The following is a 16,286-nucleotide window of genomic DNA, read 5'->3' as shown; positions in this document are numbered from 1 at the left end:
GTTTTGGTGTGTGTGTTTTGGTGTGTGTGTGTGTTAGTGTGTGTTTTGGTGTGTGTGTTTTGGTGTGTGTTTTAGTGTGTGTTAGCCTGGAGTCGTGATTGCCAGCAGCATGAATCCCACACATCACATCCTGAGTAATCAGATTCCAGCCGGGGGTTTCCAGTGTGCAGATCCCTCCATCCTCCTCTATCCTCCGTTTATAGATGAGACAGAGCGTCACTCCGTTGGCCCTTTCTGCAGGTTATTTAGCTTCATGAGCATGATGACTGGCAGTCTTTGTGAAACTGGACGAGGCTAACAGGCAGCTAGGATGCTAAAACATTGTGTGAGAAAGTAAAGTTTGAAGTGTGCATGGTACTGGTTGTAAACCTGTTTTAAGGCTTGTCTTGTGGTTGTTTGTGTGTGCTGCAGCAGGGAAGGCTGCTGCTCCTCATGCTGCAGGTGTTTCCATGGCCACTGCTTCAGTTCATAATCACAATAATTTGTTCAGCAGACAAAAAAACACACACTCAGGCTTCACAATCACAACTGACCTCAGATGATCCCTAGCTACAAGCTGCGTTTATAACAAGCAGAACCAAACGACCAGAGCCGTGCTGAAGGGATTAATAGCAGCAGACTAACGCCCACGCCGCCACCTATAAATAGAGACAAATGTGCCAACTCTAAAATCTCTTTGTGGTTTACGCATTAAATAATCACACCATGTCACTACTGAGCTCCCAGGAGTATAATTCTCAAAAAAGAAAACGTGAGAGTACTTTCTGTACTCACAGAGATCTAATTGGCTGTAGAGATGATATTGGTGACATCTGAATAATGTCCTGTTACAGTCAAATAACAAGATACAACCGTAAGTTATTTTACAGATAATGCATTTAATAATAGGAATAATATGCATTAAACAAATATATTTGACAACTGACCTTCAGGCTGCTATCTGCTCCAGCCCCTTTATACTCTACCCACCAAGCTTTCTGCACTATAAAGGCTAGAGGAGCATACAATAAAGACAGAACTTTAACAATTGGAATTTGTTTCTTTTGAACAATACGTCCTTTATTTCAGAAACTTGCTGATTAAATCATCTATAGCAGCAAGCTAATCAAGCTAATGTTAGTAAATATTAGCCAACATAGCCCAATATTCAAATGTGCTCAAAATGCCATTTATAATAAAATCATTAGCACATAATCATGATCAAAAATGAAGTAAGAAATGATTAACTTGATTTAATTAATTTAGCCCTCTGAACCCAATGAAATACATGTTTTCTTTGAAATACAGTTTATCGTAAGAAAGGGCATAATCGTTGAACAAATCATATATTATGAAAGTTTACCTAAGAGAAGATAACCAAAACAAAGTTTAAAATTGTGATTTTTCTGTCAAAATCCTTATATTCTGCATGTCTCATTTAAAACGCAAAAAATAAATAACTAGAATAACTAGATACTGTTAACAACATTAAAATATGAGCTCCTCATCGACACTGAGAATCCATTATTGATTGATTATTGATTCCAGAGAGTCCATTATTAATTGATTCTACATCACAAATACTCACGGAATATCGGACATAACAGCAGGCTGTTTACACAGAGCAGAGAGGAGAGGACAGGAGAGGCTGTTTACACAGAGCAGAGAGGAGAGGACAGGAGAGGTTGTAAAATGTGGTTATGTATGTATAGCATGTGAAGATTCATTTTTCCTCCAATATTCATTTACATTGACAGATAAAGACTCATTATACAGTCCAACAGAAGTTAAATGTAGGAGGAACAAATCCAAAATCCAGAGCTTCTAGTGAAATGATTCAGAGTTATCATCAGCAGGAACACAGCAGGTTGAACTGAGCACAGTGATAACATCATAATAATAACATAATAATAATAACATCACAGTAATAACATCAACCACTTCACAGCAGACAGTTAACTCATGTGAGCAGAAGAACAGCAGTCAGGACTCATATCATGTTGTGTAACGCTGCTGTGTAACGCTGAGACTGTAAAAAAAAAAGTGATAATCAATCAGACAAACTCACCATCTGAACATTCCCACTGAGAACATAGACTGAATATAAAGAAAATGATGAATTAGTGAGTCTGCAGCATCACAGCTGCACGTTATCAGAACGATGTGACAAACTGATGGCAGCCAGGTCACTTTATTCATAGCTCAATATATAGCTTTACCTTTTTTATTTTATTATATTATTATTGTTAAATGTTCTTCTTGAACATTCCTCGTAGACTAAGGAAACGATCATAGCCCCCCGTCAGCCAGTGAACATCATGGAGGTGGTGCCAGTTTATAAGTATCTAGGTGTTTACCTGGATAATAAGGTGGACTGGTCCCTAAACACAGACAGCTCTCTAAAAAGGGGCGGAGCTCCTCTGTTTCTTCTCTCAGCTCAGATCTCTGGACATGTGTAGTGATGCTGCAGATGTTTTATCAGTCTGTGGTGGTAGTGTGTTGTTTTATGCTGCAGTCTGCTGGGGAGGCAGCATCACACAGAGATGATCAGACTGGTCTACAGAGCTGGTTCTGGTCTAAAGAGCTGGTTCTGGTCTACAGAGCTGGTTCTGGTCTACACAGCTGCTTCTGGTCTACAGAGCTGCTTCTGGTCTACAGAGCTGGTTCTGGTCTAAAGAGCCGGTTCTGGTCTACAGAGCTGGTCCGGGTCTAAAGAGCCGGTTCTGGTCTAAAGAGCTGGTTCTGGTCTACAGAGCTGGTTCTGGTCTAAAGAGCCGGTTCTGGTCTACAGAGCTGGTCCGGGTCTAAAGAGCCGGTTCTGGTCTAAAGAGCTGGTTCAAAAGATCCTTCTCTCCTATTATTATTATTATTATTATTATTATTATTATTATTATTATTATTATTATTATTATTATGATTATTCTCTCCTGCAGCCATCAGGCTGTCTCATTCTAACAGAGACTCTACCAGACTAACTGAATTTCCCCTCGTGGATAAATAAAGTCATTTTGATGTGATTGATTTGATACTTCACTACATTTCAGTGGAATCTATCAGACTTTTTACTCCACAAATGCTACATTCCTTAGATAACTTTGCTAGTTACTTGCAGATTATCAAACTATGATCAACAAATTAATTTGATCATTTGCCTAGCATATAGGTTCAGATCAAAAACGTACGATGTATATAATAACGCATATAATGTTATATTTTCCCTGGAGAAAAATTAATAACGTCTCACTGTTAAAATAATCACCTAAGTCATTTTTTGTCAAAATTGGTTTTTTTTTTGCCTAAATCATCATCATCATCAGGCTGCCTCATTCTTCAAGAGTCATAAAGTCATTTTGATTTGATTGATAGATTGATAAGGACCACAGAAAGGCCTTCACAAAAATAAAATAAAAATAAACTTGATGAAGATCAAGTCTCAGCCCTTGAAGGAATGGCGTCATGCAGATCAGCTGCTTGGACTTGTTGTCTGAAGACCTGATGGAGTACTTAAACACCTCCAGACAGATTTGAAGTCTTGTTCGCAAAAGCAACTACTGTGGCAACAAATTTGGACCTCCATCATAACAAGAAGCATCATATCCACAAACCTACGAAGCCTTCCACTATCAGCCTGCTGTCTGGATCCATCTGGACGCCCAGTCTCTGAGCAAAGACCCATTCTAAGATGCTTGGAAACAATAAAAACTGAAAGAATAGACACGTTTGTTCAGAATGGATTCGTGGAGACGTGGACCAGGATCCAGGACTGAAGTCCAGATGGCTGCAGGTGCTGCTGGCATAGTTCAGTTTATTTCATATATCAAACAAGTTCATCTGGGCTTCTGTAAGGTTTCTTTCTCCTCTGCCTGGTTCAGGACACTGAAGAGTCAGATAAGGCTGAGAAATGTGGCCCTGTGTCTCGTGAGCCAATAGAAACTAGAGAGAAAAAAAACAGTCTTTTATTGTTAACAGCAATAAAATTCTAGAGAAGATAGGAGAGAAGAGGAGAGATAAAGAATGTTGAGGAGAAGTGATCACTGGATAAATACAAATCTAATAAAAAACAACAATTTGCGCAATTTTGGCCCAATATCTGGACTATAAATGCATATATTTCTGTTTATATGATTGTGGTTATGGTTGCACTTGATTAAACACTATTCTCTGCCACTACACACAATGAAACAAAGTATATACATATATATATATATATATATATATATATATATATATATATATACATAAATTAATAACAAGGCAGTTTCTATACTCTTTGACATCATTGTAAAACTAAAAAAATGTAAATAAAAAGCTTATGCCATGCTTATGTAAATTAGTTCTTAAATATTTTTAGAATAGAAAGACATTTTTAAGGAGACCCAGCAGGCAGCAACCACTGGCCACGTCCTCACAGCTCCATGTTCACATGTTAAATGGGTCATGCTGCTGCATCTAGTCTGTTTTCTCCTTTCAGAGGACACATTGACTTTCAGATTCATTAAAAAAGGTCACAGACATTCTGATCTCTCGCTCTCTAGTGCAGCTGTTCTCAACCTTGGGGTCGGGACCCCAATTGGGGTCGCGAGATGATTTCTGGGGGTCGCCAAATCATTTTGGAAGTCAGCTCTGTCTCCACTGTGTTAAAGTGTTCATGTGTTTTAGTCTTTTTGGCCACTTAATGTCTTTTTTTGGTCATTTTATGCTTGTTTTTTTAGTAATTTTGTGTCTTTTTTGGTCATTTTGTGTCTTTTTTTTGGTCATTTTGTGTTTGTTTTTTTAGTCATTTTGTTTCTTTTTTGGGTGATCTGAACTGTGCGTGTGAGATTGTGTTCAGTGAGCGGGGGTCGCGGACAACATGCATTATAATTGGGGGTCGCGACTCAAAAAGGTTGAGAACTACTGCTCTAGTGACAAACATGCACTGATACAATTCAGTTTAATTAAGGCCAGACTTTTTAGAGTGCATATACTTAAGAAAAACTGAGTGGAGGGTTATTTAAGTTAGAGCTTATAATGTAGAAATGAAGTCTGTTGAATATAAATTCACACTTTATTTTCACGTTTTTTAATACAATATAGTTTACGCTGTTAACCTTCATTGTGTATAAATGTTATCTTGTGCAGTACTGATGTGATTCATACCAGTCAAGATTATTTAAATTTTGATTTAAACATCTACTGTGAAAATATAACACCACCAAAAGATTGATAGTGAAAGAAGTAAATGTTACAAATAAAAACATATTCCATGAAATGTGTTTGGTGAACTGAATTGTTTAATAAATGCTGTAAATAATAATAATAATAAATGTCTGTTTGCTCTGCAGGGAAGAACTTTACTTTCTGCTGTCGCGTGACGGGACCTTCACATTGCAGGAAATCTGAACCATTTTCACTCCTCAACCACGTTATTACACGTGCTGTCACACTTTTCACCTTGTTCTTTGTTATGGCAATCACACACACACACACACACACACACCCACACTCACACACACACACACACACACACACACACACACACACACTCATGAACAGATGCTCCTGCCTCTGGCTGCACGTGGGAAGGATTCACATATGTTCCTGCTGTTCTGTCTGTTTCTCAAGTACATACACACACACACACACACACACACACACACACACACACACACACACACACTCACAGGAACACACACACACACTCACAGGAACATACACACACCTATTGTAGGATAACAAGCTCACTTGAGAACATGGACAACAGAAACGTGACGATGCTTTTCTACTCTCCGTTGTAGAAACTGTGATTCTGCTGCGGCCAGTCCTGATGTCTCGCTTTACTTTTGTTTTATTCACACATTGTGGATCATTGTGCCATCTAGATGGATTTCAGCAGAGATTGGCTCAGGAGAAATATAAAATGTCTATTATATTTTTACTAACTCTTACAGCTTTTGTTTTTGTTTTTGTAGATCTGGAATAATCTACATCTATGTTCCCCTAATCTTGACTTTTCACTATTGTTCTCAGGTGTTCTGAGGAGTTCCTCTGTTCTGTGGAGACCTTGGACTGGGTTGGGAACTGATTCTGATGAAGGCCACTGAGACACATATAATGGGAAATAAACCTGACTTGTCTGGCTGGTTTGTGGGGGTCTGAAGCAGAACAGGAGCAGAACCATAGACTGGATCAATATAATACTTAGGGACATCAGGTTCGTGGACTCAGAGCCTTGAATTTACTTTTTTTGTCATCTGCATTTTAATGTAAGGCCATCGCCATATTGGTAGTTTTTCAACATGTACATGCACAGAAATGATCTGGAACCAGAATGAAGCTATGTATAAGCTAACGCTGGTGCTAGCCAGCTAGTAGCGGAGGGACAACGAAGCTTTGTGAAGCATTTACTTTATTGACAGAGCCCCAGAGATGGTGCTCTTTGTTTAACTAACGCACTCAATATCATTACTGGGGCCTTTTTCTAAAGCCAAGACCGCCATCTAGTGGTCAAAAAAATAAAGCAAATGCTTCACAAAGCTTCGTTGTCCCTCCATTAGCAGCTAGCTTGGTTGGCAGCCGTTACCTAAAATGAAAGGCCGACTCTCTGAAAGTGTCTTTGAGGTCAGCAAGACAAACAAAATGTTACCGTTAAACTGATGAAGGGAAAACACTGTGACCAGGTCAAAGTTCTCAGACAAAATGCACAGTGTCATGTGTGCGGTAGTAACCTGTCAATCATAAGGTAGCCCCGCCCCAAAGCATCTTCTGGTTTATCATCTATTATTTCATTCTAAATGGGAACATAGTTGTTGATGAATAAGTATTTGAGACCATAAACCCATTAGGAAAATGTTAAATGAGGTAATATGTCATGAGAGAAGTAAAATTATTCTCTATTGACTTGCACACAAACTGACTTCTTCTTGTAACCAGTGGCGTCGCCCCCTGCTGGCCATTAGAGAGAATGCAGGTTTAAAGCATTTCTCTTTTCAGACCAGGAGGTTGTTAGTCTGCTGTCATCACATTATTTCCTGACTCTCTATGAAAAATCATCAATTGGCCCAAAGCTTCCAGCCTGGCCTGCAGAATAATAACCTCTAAATAAACTCAGACAACATGAGGAGGGAAAAACATTTCTGGTATTTTTGCGTATAAAAAGTTTTGAACTCCTCAGTGGACTGCCTCCTTGGTGGAAGTCTGAGAGCGTTTCTAGTTGAGGATCTAGTTTATTAGGAGTCTATTCACACTCATATAGGTAAATAAAAATAGCATGAATTTAGTGAGAAAGTGAAAATATTTAACAATGACAGGCTAACAAGGCATACGTAGATTATATTTTCTTTATTTAAAAGTTTGGTCCCACAGTGTCTGCTTAGAAAAAGTCAAATATGGCTGATGACACCTGCTGTTTGACTTCAAACATGTATGTGAATGAATGTGAACAGGATCACACCTGGTGTGTTTGTCCAGGTGTGAACATGATCACACCTGGTGTGTTTGTCCAGGTGTGAACATGATCACACCTGGTGTGTTTGTCCAGGTGTGAACATGATCACACCTGGTGTGTTTGTCAACAGTCCAATCAGTCACTAGTTCACAGCAGCTGAGTGAGATCATGAGACGGAGATAAAGACGGATGGCGGCAGGCGGTTTGTCACGAAATTAGATGACAGGGAAATAAAAAGATAGCAATGGAACACACACACACACACACACACACACACACACACACACACACACACACACACACACACAGGCAGTGTTTTTCTGGCTCCGTACAACCCTCTTCTGGTTCGGCCTGTTTAGCAGGTGCTTGCCTTAATTGCTGAGAAGACTATTTATCAAGGAAAAGAAACTAAACTTTTAGCATCATTTAGTGATGCTAAATTGAAACCTAAACTTTAACAGCCCAGCATCATCATTATAAAACAGTTGGGTGTTCTCTGATCATGCAATAAGAAGCATTGTTTACCTGCAAACATCAGACAGCTGAAGAAACAATTCAAGACGCAGGTAATACACACACACACACACACACACACACACACACACACACACACATATAATGTCTTCAATTATAATTGTATTGTTTACTTGAATTCTGCACTGTTGAATTCCTATAACTATTATGTTATTTATTTATTTGCATTTAAAGCAAAATGTTTCTATTTCTAATCTATTTTTGCCTTTCTATATGAGAGAGAGAGAGAGAGAGAGAGAGAGAGAGAGAGAGAGAGAGAGAGAGAGAGAGAGAGAGAGAGAGAGAGAGAGAGAGAGAGAGTTACAGAGATGTTGAGTAAAGTGAAAAGCTTGGTTTCCAGCTTGTGCTGGTCACATTGTGCATTTAGATCCTTGGTGCTCACAGCCAACACAAAGGTACGGTACATTATACTACATGATGTATAAATGAAGACTTTGTGCACAATAGTTATGATGGAAGAAGGGTGAATGAATTAGTGTTCCTGGTTCTGATATATGCTGCCATGCCTTCTCATGCCCACTAGAGGGCCAACAGGAAACAGGTTAATGAGAGGTGCATTGAAGCAAATCACAGGAAATGCCTTTCTGTTTTCAGGAAACTAAGAGGGAAACATACACAAGGCACAGAAACATGACTGAGACTATGACTGTTCTAATCAGTGTTCTTTGGTCCACAGATAAGGCAATGGAGGAAGACTGTGGAGGAAGACTGTGGAGGAAGACACCACACCATGAGATGTTCCATGAGACCAGGAGAAACTGGCAGACAAACAGCGAGGAGGAGGAGAAGCAGGAGGAGAAGCAGGAGGAGGAGGAGGAGGAGGAGGAGGAGAAGCAACGGGCAGCAGCATGGAGGCTGTTTCCTTTTTATACACAACTGGAAAAAATGGTTGTCACAACATTACAATGGTTAATTAGACATGTATATTATTGTGACTGCATTAGAGAAATATGTAATATGTATGGGGACTATGACATAAACAAAGTATTTGTGTCATGCAATTTCCCGTCTCATTCTGTTCTCATCTCCTGCCATCGCCTTTCTGTAGGTTATTGGAAACTAAGTTGTCATTAAAAGAAATGCTTAAAACGTCATTAAATGACCTGCAGTAGATTTTAAGATGCAGTGGTCTACATGTAAAATGCATTTTTTCCTTCAGAGTTAGTATCTGTATAAAATTGATAGTGTGCTCGCAATTTTCTTGAATAAGGTGTGTTTATAATATAATATATTATTTTATTTATAATGAGTTCAGTTTAAAGTTTTTTTTAATTTAAATTTTTATTTATTTTTAAAGTTTTATAGTCTTTTTTTTTTTAGCTTTTTGTATGTTAACAGATGACAGATGCAGAAAAAAAAAGTATTTAACTTGTATTTAAAAATCTTAAAAAAAAACAAAATAATAAAAAAAACAGGTCGGAAAAAAACAACAGAAAAATCTATGGTCTTTTTTCATTTCATTGATAAAATGGAAAATGCCTGTATTAAAAGTCTTGGTTTTGACCCTTGCAGTTCCTCCTGCCACCAGTGGAGGGCTCCCTTCTCCTTTAGTTCTGTTTTCCTTGAAAACGAAACTTAGTCAAATCACAGCTTTGTTTCAATAGATAACGGTGTGTTTTAGTTGTTGTGCCATAAAGTAATCTCTGCACATACCGACACACCAGACAGCTGAGGAAGCACTTTGTGTACAGGTAGGCTACGTTAAAATATAATTTCCCATGCAATAAGATCTGTGTTTAGTCTTAATGCTTTATTACTGATTGCATCATAGATAGCGTCGTTGTTTATTTGCTGTCTTTACTCCTGTATACAAGCTCCATTCAATAGTAAGTGTGTTTATTTTGAGTTTTACTGAAACAATAAATGTGTATGTTACCATGTGATGCAGTGAATGGCTGTTACATGCAGCTTTGGTTGTATGGGAGCAGAAACAGATGTGAGAGAGGAGTCCATCAGCCTGTTTGACCAATGAAGAAATACATTTATTTGATTCTTTTTCATTTGGTTGTTAGGTTTCAGACGGAGGTCAGTGTTGCTGAGATGTTGGAAGGAAAAGCTTGGATCACAGGTTGCAGCCTGTTTGTGCTGCTCATGTTTTATGGTCAAACTGCTCACTGCCAAAAGGACAAAGGTATCAATCACAAGTTACCAACCTTAGTGGCTCTGCAGGCCTGTCACCAGAGGGAGGGCTATATGGAGCCTTCCACTGGCTGAAGTTAGGGCTGGGCGATATGGACCAAAAGTCATATCTGGATATATTTAGGCTGAATATCGATATATGATATATATCCTGATAATTTTTTTTACGCAAAGTGAGAGCACATGGTCAGTCAAAGTCAAAGCCAAATACGACAAGTCACAAGTAGTTTTATTGAAACCGTTTATTTAAGTGAACATAAATACTGTGCAACAACAGGAGTACCTTTAAAAAATATATATATAATCAAAGCTATGGTCTAATTCCATTTCAGATTTAAAAATATATCAATATAAAAAATACATCAATATATCGCTCAGCCCTAAATGAAATATAGTGGAAAGTTATCAAACAAGTCACAGATATAACTGAACACATCTGTAAATAACTATGAATCTGTTGATAAAATATATTGAAATGTAATTTACAGTATGTTACTCTAAAGATGAATTTGGTCAGCTATTTTCAGCAGCTTCTATTATTACGTTAGCTGCTTGGCTCATCATGTTGCGGATTACAAAACCGTTCATAAATATTTACACAGGGAGTTGTTTTCCCCCATGTACCTCTGTAGTCAGCAGACCAATATGTGTAGTGTAATGTGTTAGTTAGCTTCAGCTAGGCTGGTTCTCATTGTGATCTACAGTCTGTGTTTTTTCTTAAAGCTAGTAATGTATCAGGGCTCCTGTGAGTGGGACTACATGTTAGTTGTTCAAAGCAGTCAAATGGGATGTTACCATATTCACAAATGATTGGACATATTTGAACATTTAAAGGTGACATGTGCTCATATTCAAGTTCATACTTGATTCTTCATATTTTGGTTTCCTACTAGAATATGTTTGAAACTGTCCTCCCCCAGAATACAACCCCATGTGTTGTTTGTACAACACTATAGTAGCCCTAGTTTTTATGAAAAACAACAAGGCAGCAGTAACATTACTGTAGCATCACATAACTTCTATTAGTCACGTAACCAAAGTAACTATGTCACTTCTGGTAGTTATGTGTATTAATTTTATTTTGTTAAGCTATCTTTGGTAACACCTAACCAACATACGAGGTTTTGTGGTTTCAGTCAAACAGGTTCCAGCAGGAATCTAGTCAAGAAATATTATGTTATCCAGAAATTAAAATCAGCAACTAAGATTACAGGTTTCGCTGATGTTAGCATGTAGCTACATGTAGCATTGTATAATGCAAACCCTGTAGTAATGTGCCCAGAGCAGATGACCATATATAGCAAGCTAACGTCAGGTCAGATCAGTTGAATTGGAATAAGTTCACCTCATTTTTTAAATATTTGGCCACACATAATATGTATTATATACATGATAGAAAACTAGAAAATTTCCTCTGGGGAAATTCTGAAAGGGCCACGGGGGCTACTGCCGGTGTGTGTACACTATGATGAGATTCTTCAGAGATTTCAAACTATGCCCTTTAACCTCAAAATGTGTGTGTGTGTGTGTGTAATTAAAATCACATAAAGTTACCTGTGTGTGTGTGCACGTGTGTGTTTGAAGCATGTGTTTGCATGTGTGAGGAGTGTGCGTGTTTACGCGCATGTGTGTGTGTGTATCTGTAACTGTAATCACATCAAAGATCAAAGCAATCAACAGAATTAACTGACACCTGTTCCGGCTCAGTGACAGCAGAGGTGGACAGACTGGAATTTCTGGCCTCGAACAGAAAGCATTTTTGGCAAAACCATAATACCTATCATTGATCCGACTTCACTTTGAGCGTCCTGAGTTCTTCCTGAACGTCTACATATGTTTTTTTTTTAAGAAAAATTAAAAAATAGCTTTGTTAGAGCGATTTAAAAAAAATGTTCCATATCCCTTTTTCAAATATCTCCCTGCGTTTTTAATATGGGAGCCAATGAGGCTGTTGGTGGTGTTGGTGGATCATCTGTGCGTCTTAAAACTGCTCAAAATTTTGCATTGAAATGAATGGGACGGGTGACAAAAAATGAGCGAAAAAGAACAATAACTGGAGATTTTTAAACGTCTACTTCTCCGGCATAATTTCACCTGAGACTCCATTTAAACTTTAAACAGTAGACACAAGTCTTGTGTATCGGTGTATTAATCCACGTTTCGATAGGTCATATAGTTTTTTATCAATCCCTGTTCAATGACCATGATCATTTTTGGAGAAATTCTGAGATTATAATGGGTGTGTATTGCACGGAATGTTCGTGTCACAGTGTGTGACATCATCACCAGAGTGTAGAGGGAGAGAAAAAACTGTCAAAAAATAAATTTGTAAACTGCGCTCCAGGCCGCAAATTCCTCTCTACAGAAATAATTTATACATAGAAACGTAGGAAAATTAGTCTTCTCCCTCACAATCCTCTGGTAAAGCTGTCAGAGTTATAGTTTGGGCGTAGGACGCACAGATGATCCACCAACACCACCAACAGCCTCATTGGCTCCCATCTTAAAAACGTAGGGAGATTTCGGAAAAAAGGAGGATGGAACAGTTTTTTTAGATCGCTCTAACAAAGCTATTTTTTCATTTTTCTTTAAAAAAAACATATGTAGACGTTCAGGAAGAACTCAGGACGCTCAAAGTGAAGTCGGATCAATGATAGGTATTATGGTTTGGACAAAAATGCTTTCTGTTTGAGGCCAGAAATTGCAGTCTGCCCACCTCTGCTGTCACTCCTTCATTAACAGGTGTCAGTTAATTCTGTTGATTGCTTTGATCTTTGATGTGATTACAGTTACAGACACACATGTGCGTAAGCGCTCACACTCCTCACACATGCATACACATGCTTCAAACACACACACACGCACGCACGCATGCACGCACACACACACGGACACACACACACACACACACATGCACAAGTGAAATACGCTTCTTTAACCACTGACATGTTTTTTAACTGTCCACAGGTTCAACACATGAAGACCTGAGACTCATGCTGGTTGGAAAAACTGGATCAGGAAAGAGTGCTACTGGAAACACCATCCTGGGGAAAGAAGATGCCTTTCGAGAGGAAATGTCACCTGAGTCGGTGACTAAAGGCTGCCACAGAAAAGAGGGAAGATACAGAGAGAGGAAGATTGCTGTGATCGACAGCCCAGGACTGTTTGACACAAACAAAACAAAAGAAGAAATAAAGGTAGACATTGAGGAGTGTATTGAACAGTCAGTTCCTGGACCCCATGCTTTTCTGTTAGTCATCAGTCTGAAGGTAAGATTCACTGAAGAGGAGAAGGCAGCTGTGAAGTGGATCCAGGATAATTTTGGCTCAGATGCTGACATGTATACCATAGTCCTGTTTACACATGCTGACCTCCTGAAGGATAAATCTGTGGAAGACTTTTTGGCAGAGAGCAGATATCTACAAAGACTGCTAAATAAGTTAGGGGGACGATATCATTCACTCATCAATGACAAGAGACAAGACAGAAGCCAGGTTGGGGAACTTATAGACAAGATAGATAAAATGGTGAAGAGCAATGGGGGAAGTCACTACACCAGTGAGATGTACCAGAAAACCCAGAAGAGACTTGAGGAGGAGAGAAAAAGATGGGTAGAGGAAGAGCGAAGAAAGAAGGAAGAGGAAGAGAGGATCAGGGAGAGGATCAGGGAGAGGGTTAGGGAGAGGAAGGAAAAGATTGCTTGGTGTAAAAACATAGTTTATACTGCCTTGGGAAGTGCTGGAGCAGGAGCATTACTTTACCCCCCAGCGTTCCTCCTGTCAGGTGTTGGGGCACTTATACTAGCAGCTAATGGTTGCACAGTAGATATGTTTATATAGTTGCAGGACCTGGAGGGTGTTCCATCAAGGCAGATTCAGGAGAAGCCTGGCTTATTCTGATAAGTCTCGCTAATTTAAGTGAGAGATGCGTTCCATTAATGGGGCTTATGTGACTCCCTACCCAGTAACCATGGTAACTCAAACCGCTGAACTAGCTTGTTCCTTGTCAGGCTAACTGACAAGCTTACTTTAAGCTACAGTATGTTTCAAATAATTTCTACAGGCGGAAACAGAATCACAAAATACAGTTTTGTCACGTTTCTTTCTGAGCTTGCGTCACTTTTATCATGTGTGGAAACACAAGTTAAGACTTATTTTTTGGGGAATTAACCCTTTATTGTAATACTCAATGTATGATTTAACAAAAGTGTGCAAACTTTTTGTAGTAGTCCTTTATTCATTAAGCCTTAATATAATTAAAGTTAATGTTAATTCTAACTGGGCTTTTTTAATTAAGCCTCGGTTTCATTAGCTGCGTTGATTGAACACCCTCCTGTACAAAAATGAAAATCTTGAAGAGGCAATTGTTACAAAAGAATCCTGTTTACTACATTAACTATGAAATATGGGTGTTTATACTTTATGTCTGAATGTATGGGCTACATGCAATTTTCAATAAAGTCTGACATTCAGTGTATGTGTCCTGGCATTCATGCAGCAGCTATTGAACCAGATCAGAAACATCTGTGTTTGAGAAAGAGAAATACACATCTGTATCAGTGATGGTGAGAAGATCTACCCATTTTAAAAGGTTATTATTTTAAATGATTGTTGGAACTGTGCAGATATATTTTAGATATGTAGGTGTTCCTCTGTGTCTCAATGGCATAATTTCATATCACAGCAAACCCAGTGTGATAAAAGAAGCAGAAAACTAGCTGATGGGTGTGGTCTGAATAACGCTCATTCATTGTCCCTCTTATGAAACCTCTGTGTTATTATAGATGCATACATCTGCACTTTTAAGGCTTTATTAATGAAAACATGTGATTTGCATAATCAAAGACTCTACTTCCACTTCAGGTGGACAGCCTAACCGACATCAAAACATTATTTCAAAAACAACAGAACCATCTTTTTTCATTTCATTGATAAAATGGAAAATGCCTGTATTAAAAGTATTGGTTTTGACCCATGCAGTTCCTCCTGCCACCAGTGGAGGGCTCCCTTCTCCTTTAGCCTGCTTTGGTTTAGTTCTGTTTTCTATGCAAACGAAACTTAGTCAAATGCCTGTTAAACCTGCTGAACAGCTTTGTTTCAATAGATAAGGGTGTGTTTTAGATGAAGTGCCATAAAATAATCTCTCCACATACCGACACACCAGACAGCTGAGGAAGCACTTTGTGTACAGGTAGGCTACGTTAAAAATATAAGTTCCCATGTAATAAGATCTGTGTTTAGTCTTAATGCTTTATTACTGATTGCATCATAGATAGCGTCGTTGTTTATTTGCTGTCTTTACTCCTGTATACAAGCCCCATTCAATAGTAAGTGTGTTTATTTTTAGTTTTACTGAAACAATAAATGTGTATGTTACCATGTGATGCAGTGAATGGCTGTTACATGCAGCTTTGGTTGTATGGGAGCAGAAACAGATGTGAGAGAGGAGTCCATCAGCCTTTTTGACCAATGAAGAAATACATTTATTTGATTCTTTTTCATTTGGTTGTTAGGTTTCAGACGGAGGTCAGTGTTGCTGAGATGTTGGAAGGAAAAGCTTGGATCACAGGTTGCAGCCTGTTTGTGCTGCTCATGTTTTATGGTCAAACTGCTCACTGCCAAAAGGACAAAGGTATCAATCACAAGTTACCAACCTTAGTGGCTCTGCAGGCCTGTCACCAGAGGGAGGGCTATATGGAGCCTTCCACTGGCTGGAATTAGGGCTGGGCGATATGGACCAAAAGTCATATCTGGATATATTATTATATGACTATATTTATTTAAGTGAACATAAATACTGTGTAACAACAGGAGAACCTTTAAAAAAATATATAATCAAAGCTCCATAAAGTGCGTATCTAAATTAAAAAACCTTAAATAAAAGCTGCTGCTTGCCTGGAGCAAGGATCACAGTGCAAATCTGAACTATATTGATGTATGCAATATGGTCTAATTCCATTTCAGATTTAAAAATATATCAATATAAAAAATACATCAATATATCGCTCAGCCCTAATTGAAATATAGTGGAAAGTTATCAAACAAGTCACAGATATAACTGAACACATATGTAAATAACTATGAATCTGTTGATAAAATATATTGAAATGTAATTAGGGCCTCGGGGCAATCTCCCCAGCACTGGTCCCATACAGCAATATCTGTAGGGACCAGTGCTGCACTACTGTTATACTGTGGATTTCTTCTTC

General features: G+C 38.5%; 1 protein-coding gene across 1 annotated transcript; it reads left to right on the top strand.

Moving 5' to 3' along the window:
• The first annotated feature begins 9,491 nt into the window (after positions 1 to 9,491).
• Positions 9,492 to 14,550, top strand: LOC131973536 (GTPase IMAP family member 7-like). Its single transcript, XM_059335560.1, has 3 exons — positions 9,492 to 9,630; positions 9,952 to 10,070; positions 13,046 to 14,550. Exons 2-3 carry the CDS (start codon positions 9,980 to 9,982, stop codon positions 13,915 to 13,917), a joined length of 963 nt encoding a protein of 320 aa, XP_059191543.1. The 5' UTR covers positions 9,492 to 9,630; positions 9,952 to 9,979; the 3' UTR covers positions 13,918 to 14,550.
• The last annotated feature ends 1,736 nt before the right edge of the window (positions 14,551 to 16,286 follow it).

The sequence above is a fragment of the Centropristis striata genome, chromosome 1, assembly GCF_030273125.1.
Source record: "Centropristis striata isolate RG_2023a ecotype Rhode Island chromosome 1, C.striata_1.0, whole genome shotgun sequence".
In the NCBI taxonomy this organism is placed as follows: Eukaryota; Metazoa; Chordata; class Actinopteri; order Perciformes; family Serranidae; genus Centropristis; species Centropristis striata.
Note: the sequence above shows the minus strand (reverse complement) of the source record. Positions and strands in the feature narration are given on the sequence as shown.